The sequence below is a fragment of the Barbatula barbatula genome, assembly GCF_947034865.1.
Source record: "Barbatula barbatula genome assembly, chromosome: 9".
In the NCBI taxonomy this organism is placed as follows: Eukaryota; Metazoa; Chordata; class Actinopteri; order Cypriniformes; family Nemacheilidae; genus Barbatula; species Barbatula barbatula.
In genome coordinates, this window is record NC_136772.1 from 4647297 (window position 1) to 4656108 (window position 8812).

The 8812-nt window shown below is 41.4% G+C and overlaps 1 protein-coding gene across 1 annotated transcript; it reads left to right on the top strand.

Annotated features, from left to right (window-relative positions):
• Positions 1-30: 30 nt before the first annotated feature.
• pofut2 (protein O-fucosyltransferase 2) lies at positions 31-8485 on the top strand. Its single transcript, XM_079465049.1, has 9 exons — positions 31-459; positions 1343-1593; positions 1778-1922; positions 2104-2214; positions 2327-2393; positions 2716-2841; positions 5700-5880; positions 6043-6166; positions 7160-8485. The coding sequence occupies exons 1-9, from the start codon at positions 290-292 to the stop codon at positions 7311-7313; spliced, it is 1329 nt and encodes a 442-aa protein (XP_079321175.1). The 5' UTR covers positions 31-289; the 3' UTR covers positions 7314-8485.
• Positions 8486-8812: the final 327 nt, after the last annotated feature.

Genomic DNA, 8812 nt, shown 5'->3' on the forward strand with positions numbered 1-8812 from the left:
ATTGTGGTGCGACGCCATCGAGGAAATCTCGCGATAGGTCCTTGTCTTTGACTGCACTCTTTCCGGTCAACTTAAACGCAATCATACTAAAGTCAGACTTAAGTAAACGCTACGCGTTTTCATGTGAATTATGCGATACATAAATCCGAACACAGAAACAGACGAACACACCCCAGCTCGGCGGGTGGCGCTATTGCACCTTTGAAGTCAGCGTAACAGTAGAAAAAGCAAGACGTCACTTGTTGCCAGGCAACTGTGCAGACGCCGGAATTGCGTGGCCATAGAAGACATGGCGATCAAGAGGGGGTTCGTTTCCCCCTTCCATCGTACATTACGCTGTTATTTAGTATTGATCTGCATCGTCTTCGCCTTTAAATTCGCCTCGGCCTCAGTGGAAGAGGCATTTCGCGCCGGACAGTCCACGCTTTCTCAGGTGGCTGCAGCATCACGTGATGTGCGGTATGCTTCTTAAATGTACATAAGTAAACATCTGTTGTGCAGTATCTTTTTTACTTGTAAAACCGACTGTGCTTATATTTTGTGGGGTAGACAACGTTTGGGATATTAACCCGTATTCATTGTCATTATTTACACATATGCAAGAACAGGAATCGGGATGGAAGAAACTGCAAAAAGCACACCACTTAATCTATATAGATCTCAAAATGTCATGTTATTCACACATGTTTAGATATGTATGAATATACATGATTGAAATATGTTGTATGTGTATACATTCATCTGTAGAAAATGCATGAACATGTATACAGAACATATATAAAGAAAACATATATACACTCCTTAACAAAATCTTAAGGGGGGGGAAACATTACAAGTGTTTGCTTTTCTCGCTGGTGGATCGTAACCAGGTATGTTGTAAGTATTGCTTCAAAATGCCAAAACAAGAAACAGGAGCAAGAGACAAAAAAGAGAGAGTAGGCAATTCATTGAAAACTTAATTTAAACTCAAACAGGCTGATCAAAAGTTTAAGACAGTAGCCCAAAAAAACCCACAACAGAACAAAAAATTGACTCAGTAGTGATAAGCCCACAACAACACCCAAATCCCACCCCGTGCCGTGTAGAAAACACCTCCAGTGGGATCCCTTTGTCATGCCAGTAACGTTGGAAGCCATCAGGACCGTCCAAGTTACATTTTTTCTCATCAGAGAATAAAATTGTTTCTACTTGTCTCATGTTTGGTGCTCCATTGCAAAGTTTGTGGCGTGGAAGGAGACGTGGCTTTTGAAGATGTTTTTTGTTTACATCTAAAGTTTGAGTTTAATCAGCTCAAACTTTAAGAACTATATTAAGAAATGTGATTGTACTTGTAACCTTACAGGTATCTACTGTATGACGTAAATCCACCTGAGGGATTCAATCTTCGCCGGGATGTGTATATTCGCATGGCCTCTTTGCTAAAGACTTTGAGGAAAGAGGGTGATTGGGTGCTGGTGTTGCCTCCTTGGGGTCGCCTGTATCACTGGCAGAGCCCTGATATCCACCAGGTTCGCATCCCCTGGGGTGAATTCTTCAGTTTAACTAGTTTGCAGGCTAACATACCTGTCATTGAGTATGAGGAATTCATTGCTGGTGAGACATGCATTCTTTTTGTGCTTGTTCACAAGATTGACAAGTTATTATTAGTTGTCATTGATCTATTTGCATTTATTGTTTTAACACTGATTCATTGGAATAAACATATGAATTTTTGAAGATGTGCTTAATGTCTCTGCACTGTGTAATGTCAAAAGCATGCCTTTATTTTTGGTCTAAGAGTCCGGGGGTCCCTTCATTGATCAAATACTTGTGCTGCAAAGCTATGCAGAGGGCTGGACTGATGGGAAATGGGAAGAGAAGGTGGACAAACGTCCCTGCATTGAACGGCTCATGTACTCAAGAGACAAACAGGGCTATTACAGGTATGGACAATGGTCCCCATTGACTTTCTGCAGTAGAAATAAAAATCATAATGGTCAGGTCAACAGGGACCATTTTTGGGTGAACTATTCCTTTAAATTCGGGTGGTCTTAACAGTGTGGTTAGGTACAAAGAGTGTGATTTCTGTACCCTACTGGTGCTAAATGTTAATCACTTTTCCAGAGGTTGGTTTTGGGGTTATGAGGAGACCCGTGCTTTGAATGTCACCTGTCTGTCTGCCCAGGGACATGCCTCCATGGTGGCCCCAATGCTACAGAACAACATCACAGCAACGTAAGTCACTTTCTATCCAACAGCATGCAGGTTTACAAAGCATGAAATAAAATAAGTCTTAAATGGGTGCTTTGTGTGTGTTGAAATTGTGTTTGTTATCATTAAACCACAGGTCAGTGATGCTGGACAGGGCGGAGACTGTCCTTCATGATCACTATGCTGGAAAGGACTACTGGGATGTAAGTTCATGAATGTTACATTAGCCTTTATAAACACATTTCTGGAATAAGATGGTAGACTTCAAATCTAGAACCAATTAGTCCTGACTTTTGTACAGTATGCATACCTGATGTACAGTAGCCCTGAGAAAGTCATTGCTTGGATAAATAAATATATCAAGTACTGTAAAGAAAGAGTGTGTTAGATGATCAAGGTTTGTCAGCATCTTTTAGAAATATTTGTTTATTTTAGAAATAAAATAATTTGAGACATAATTGTCCCCTTTGAAATACTTTACTTACCTTTGAAACTGAACCAGAGTCTGTGTTTTTTCTTGTACAGACACGGCGAAGTATGGTGTTTGCCAAACACTTGCGTATCATAGGGGACGAGTTTAGGGCCAAGTTTTTAAACTCCACGGATAAAGAGGACCAGACACTGTACAATGAAGACTGGACCAGAATTAAAGTATGCTTCACTTACATGTTGAATGTTCAAATATAAAAAGTGCTGAGTTAATGTTGTCAAAACAATAAATATTTACATTTACATATTGTCATTTAGCAGACGCTTTTATCCAAAGCAACTTACAGATGAGGAAACATTGGAAGCAATTATAACAACATAGGCCACAAAATACATAAGTGCATCAAACTAGTCCATTAAAGCCTAGCACAGTATAAAAAGCTAAGAAAAGTGAGGTTAGTAAGGGTTTTTTTTATTATAAAGAAGGAAAGGGAAGAGAATTAGGAAAAATCAATCAGCGACGTGTTGACGGAAGAGATGCGTTTTTAGGCGTTTTTAAAAGATGGCAACCGAGTCTGCTGATCTTGTAGCAGCTGGTAGATCGTTCCACCAATTTGGAACAGATCCAGAGAAGGTACGGGAGAGTGACTTTTTTCCTTTTTGGGATGGTACCACTAGTCGTTGTTCCTTTGCGGACCGCAGTGATCTGGCAGGAACATAGATCTGCATTAGCGAGTGGAGATACGATGGTGCAGATCCGGTGTTGGTCTTGTAAGCCAGGAGCATAGCTTTGAACTTTATGCGGGCGGCAACAGGGAGTCAGTGTAACCTGATGAAGAGCGGAGTTACATGCGCTCTCTTCGGTTCATTGAAGACCATTTTTGCCGTCGCATTCTGGATCATCTGGAGAGGTTTGATTGTGCAAGCAGGAAGTCCAGCCAGAAGCGCATTGCAATAATCCAGTTTGGACAGGACAAGAGCCTGGACTAGGACTTGCGTAGAGTGCTCCGATAGGAAAGGTCTAATTTTCCTAATGTTGTAGAGGATGAATCTACAGGACCGGGTGGTGCTGGCAACATGACTTGTGAGGTTAAGCCGATCATCGATTACCACTCCCAGGTTTCTGGCTGTGCTGGACGGTGTAATCGTTGATGAGCCTAGTTGAATGGCAAGGTTGTGGTGAATCTTTGGTTTAGCTGGGATCACAAGCAGTTCCGTTTTTGCAAGGTTTAGCTGCAGGTGATGATCCTTCATCCAAAGCGAGATGTCACTCAGGCATGCCCCGATACGAGCAGTGACCGTCGGATCGTCCGGATGAAATGACAAGTAGAGTTGTGTGTCGTCGGCATAGCAGTGATAGGGGAAGCCATGCTTCTGAATGACCGAGCCGAGGGTTGTCATGTAAATGGAGAAGAGTAGCGGTCCAAGCACTGAGCCCTGTGGCACCCCCGTGTTGAGCTGTTGGGACGCGGAGACCTCATCTCTCCAGGATACTCTGAATGACCTACCTGAGAGGTAGGACTCAAACCATTGCAACGCCATTCCAGAGACACCCATAGCACTGAGAGAAGCCAGGAGGATGTGATGATTGACAGTGTCAAAGGCAGCAGACAGATCCAGTAGGATGAGCACAGATGACATGGATGATGCTTTTGCCAGTCTCAGGGCTTCGATGACTGAGAGCAGTGCAGTCTCTGTGGATTGACCGGTCTTGAACCCAGACTGATTGCTGTCTAGGAGGTTGTTTTGCATGAGAAAGGAGGAAAGCTGGTTTAACACAACTCGCTCCAGGGCTTTGGCGATGAAGGGAAGAAGGGAGACAGGCCTGTAGTTTTCTAGCAGTGTAGGTTCCAGGGTGGGTTTCTTTAGAAGCGGTGTGATGCGGGCCTCTTTGAACGCTGTGGGAAATGTCCCAGTGGTGAGCGAAGAGTTGATGATGTGGGTCAGAGCAGGCACAACCGTTGCAGAGATGGCCTGGAGGAGATGGGTGGGGATGGGATCCAGTGGGCAGGTGGTAGGGTGGTTGGAGCCAATGACCTTGGAGACATCAGCTTCAGACAGAGGAGAAAAGGTGGGGAGCACACACGTGTCAGGGATGTGGGCGGGTTCGACAGGTGGTGGCATAGAGAACTGGCTGCTGATGGCAGTAGTTTTCTTTACGAAGAACGATGCAAAATCAGCAGCTGTTAACTCCGATGAAGATGCGGGAGCAGGCGGACAGAGGAGAGCAGAGAAGGTTTTGAAGAGCGTTCGAGAGTCCGGAGAGTTGCAGATCCTCGAGTGGTAGTAATCTGTTTTTGCAGAGGTGACATCTACAGAGAAAGAAGAGAGAAGAGATTGGTAGAGAGAGAGGTCTGCCGGGTCTTTTGACTTGCGCCAGTTTCTCTCAGCTGACCGGAGGCTGGCGCGATGCTCACGCAGTACATCCGATAACCAGGGAGCCGACGGGGATGCACGGGCTGGTCCAGATGCAAGAGGGCATAGGTTGTCCAAGCAGGATGTAAGCGTGGAACACAGAGTGTCTGTGGCATTGTCTGTATTCAAAAGAGAGAGCTCATCAGAGGGGGGGAGTGCAGAGAAGACAGAAGAGGAAAAACAGGAGGGAGGGAGAGACCGCAGGTTGCGCGGGGAAGGTGACCATCGGTAAGACATCTGCGATATCCGGAGCAGTGAGGTCGAGGGTGACGAAGAAGTGATCAGACGTGTGCAGCGGGGTGACCTGAGAGTGATGAGTGGAGCAGTACCTTGTGAAGATCAGATCTAGATGGTTTCCATACTTGTGGGTTGCTGATGTGGAAACCTGCTCGAGGAGAAATGATGCGGTCAGGTTGACGAAGTCAGCAGCCTGTGGTTTCCCAATGTGGATGTTGAAGTCACCTAGTACCACCAGGGGAGTACCATTCTCAGGGAAGGATATCAATCTAAGACTGCCGTTTACCCAAAAAGCCCATCAAAAGCAAAAGCATTTTGTCAGTTGTCAAGTCTATGCATATATGGCATGTTTGCAATACATACTTGCTCTGCAACCTTGCATAGTTGTGACAAACGTTACATTAACTCTTGTGACCTGTTAAATCCAGAACAAGTTAGGAAGTGCCAGGGGAGGCCCTTACCTGGGAGTCCACTTGCGCAGAAAGGACTTCATCTGGGGTCACAGAGAAGACGTACCCAGCCTCAAAGGTGCTGCTAAGAAGATCCGTAGTCTCCTGGAGAAGCTCAAGCTTGATATGGTTTTTGTTGCTACAGATGCAGATGGAGAAGGTATTCATGTACAACGGGTTTACACTTACACATTTAGATAATTCAGAGCTCAAACCACACTTCCTTGCAGTCTGAAACATGTGATGTAGGAAATTGAGTCTAAAGAAACACTTCATCCCAAATACACATATTTATATATTGCGTGGTTGTTTCTGCTTTTAGAGCTAGCTAAACTTAAAAGAATGCTACCTGAAATGGTCCGATATGAGCCCTCCTGGGAGGACCTGGATCTTCTGAAGGATGGAGGGGTGGCCATCATAGACCAGTGGATATGTGCCCATGCAAGGTATCGAGCCGCACCCTTTATCTTTCGCAACAAGTAGGCTTTGAATTGTGTTGGTGGAAAAAATTACATAATAAAGTGCTCTGAAAGTTGAGTCATCTATTGACGTCACATAGTTTAAAAAAGTGGTGGGCAGATGATATGTGTGTTCACATATGCAATATTACACCGTGCAGTGGTTATTCGAGTCTTTAAGCTCACATTGCTGTTTTGAAAAATTGACTAAAGTGACATTGATCATGAAATCATTTTATGTAGAGATTTGCTTATTTTCTGGTCGACTCAAAAATCTCAATAATAATGATTATAATTCAAATGTTTATTAAAAAGTAATGTCATTTTCAGGAAATTTCTTAATAATGAAGATACTTACATTTTTTTACATATTTACACCCATGTCACCTTTATATTGTGGGTACTTTTTCCCTAAAATATTAAATTTGCACATTGAATGACCTTTTTGTCCACAGTTTTGTTTCCTTACTGTCACTAGTTAATGTTTTATTTTCCTTTTTTAATCAAACTTTATTTTAAATCTATACCTAATTATGATATGTGTAAATGTTGGATGTCTGCAGACCACACGTTTGAATTGATACAACCTTTAAGTAAATGATTGATTTATTTGTATCAGACTTAATATAAATTGAGAACATCTACAGTCTATGTTTTTATACAAGGAAGCATTTATGATTTGATGAACTTGTTATTCCATTGATGAGGGTGTGACCTGTGTGGGTTTTTTTTTTCATTTTAAAAACAGAAAAATGTGACCTGTGACACAGTGGCATGCCCTGTAAGCTTTTCAGGCACCTCGATCAGTTACTTTACAGGAAAAAAGCCTATTGTTTGACACGACAATCTTTCATCCAGTCTATTTCATGCTGTTGTTGGGCTTTCGAAATGAATTCGCAATTGTCATTGTTTGCATTGGTTTACCTTTTTGTTTAATAACCAAACACCACTGACTCACATATACATTGTTTCTCCTGCCAGGTATTTCATTGGAACATCAGTTTCAACCTTCTCTTTTAGAATACACGAAGAAAGAGAGATCCTAGGATTGGATCCCAAAACCACCTATAATCGTTTCTGTGGTGACGATGAGAGCGGTTGTGAGCAGCCCACGCACTGGAAGATTGTCTATTGATAGCCAGAGAAAGCACAGAAGGCACGGTGCTAACAACACAGACTACCATTGATTCAAGAGGATTATATATTTTTTGAAAATGTTGCAGATGCAGTTGAAAACCCATTAAAGTGACAGTTCGTCTATAGAACATGTTGAGTAAGAAAATTATAGACAAGCCATAGTGGAAAATATGATGTTGCTTTTATCTTATCTCACATCACTCACGACAGAGTATATCTGTTAATGCTGCTAGTCTTTTCCTATAGTTCTTTGAGGAATTATAGTGTTTTTTTCTCATTCCAATCCGTAAACAAGTCTTGATGTTCTTGAAAATGACTTTGTTTCAAATAACGTGAACATACAGTATTATTCTTCTCACCTTTCTGTCATTGTTGTATATTTGTGTTGTTTTGCCTAAAAAGAATGTGCTTTCACATGACTGAACCATACAGTATTTCTAAACTGCAATAAGGCAACAGTTGACTTTTTATCTTTGTAAGATGAAAGATAATCTTCAAATGCCAAATTGTAACAAAGCATGTCTTATCCTAGACATTTTCAACATTACCACCTAATGTATATTTTGATATAAAACATTTTAAAAGGGCATTTTAATGATTACATTTGACGTAAACGATAATCATTTTTTACGTTGCCTTGTCTTTGATTCTTCCCTTCCCAAAATGCACAGTGCCTTTTGTTTTAGGTAGAATACGTTCAGTATTTCATTACATATTTAAATGTCCAGATAATTGCAGATAAAGGGTTCTGTAGGTTTTCAGTGTTGCTTTGTAATCTCTGGGGGAATAATTCTGAATCGGGTTTCATTTAGATTGCAATCTGTTTAGCTCAAAGGTGTACTGATCATTAAACAATAACGTGTGGGTGGAGACCATGCTTTGTCATTTATGCTCACGGACAAGAGGCAGGAGAGATGTTTTACAGTCCTTTGTTCTGTTGACGATTCCGGAAAAAATTCCTACTTTTTGTGTAGTTTTTATAATCAACATAGTCCTGTGTTATGTTTATCATACTATTAGACTTTAATAGAAGACTATTTATGTGATATCTGGTGTATTTACGATATACATGTTGTCTGATTTTCTTTTTAAAAATAACCTTAATGACAAAATTAAGGTTTAACTTCCCGATCTGCATTAAATATGACCTACAGGTTGTGTTTGGGGGTGGTTTGGTTTTTCTGTTGTGGTTCTTCAAATAAAACCAAAGAAGAAAGATATCCTCATGGAGAAGATGTACATGTTTATAATCACTATTAATAACGTAATTGTCCACCTTCAGGTGTGATATGCAGGCTACAATTACAAAACTGAAAATGTAAATGAACCACATAGTTTGGGAGGGAAAGAAAGCTGAAGTAGCCTACCTGTTTTTCTAGAAAATACCATCTGCTAGCATTTCAACACAAGGAAACATATCAGTGATCAACTTACAATTAATGCAAGGAAACTTTCTCAGCCTGACATGAATGCCTTTCTTCTTTAAAAGCAGCAGTT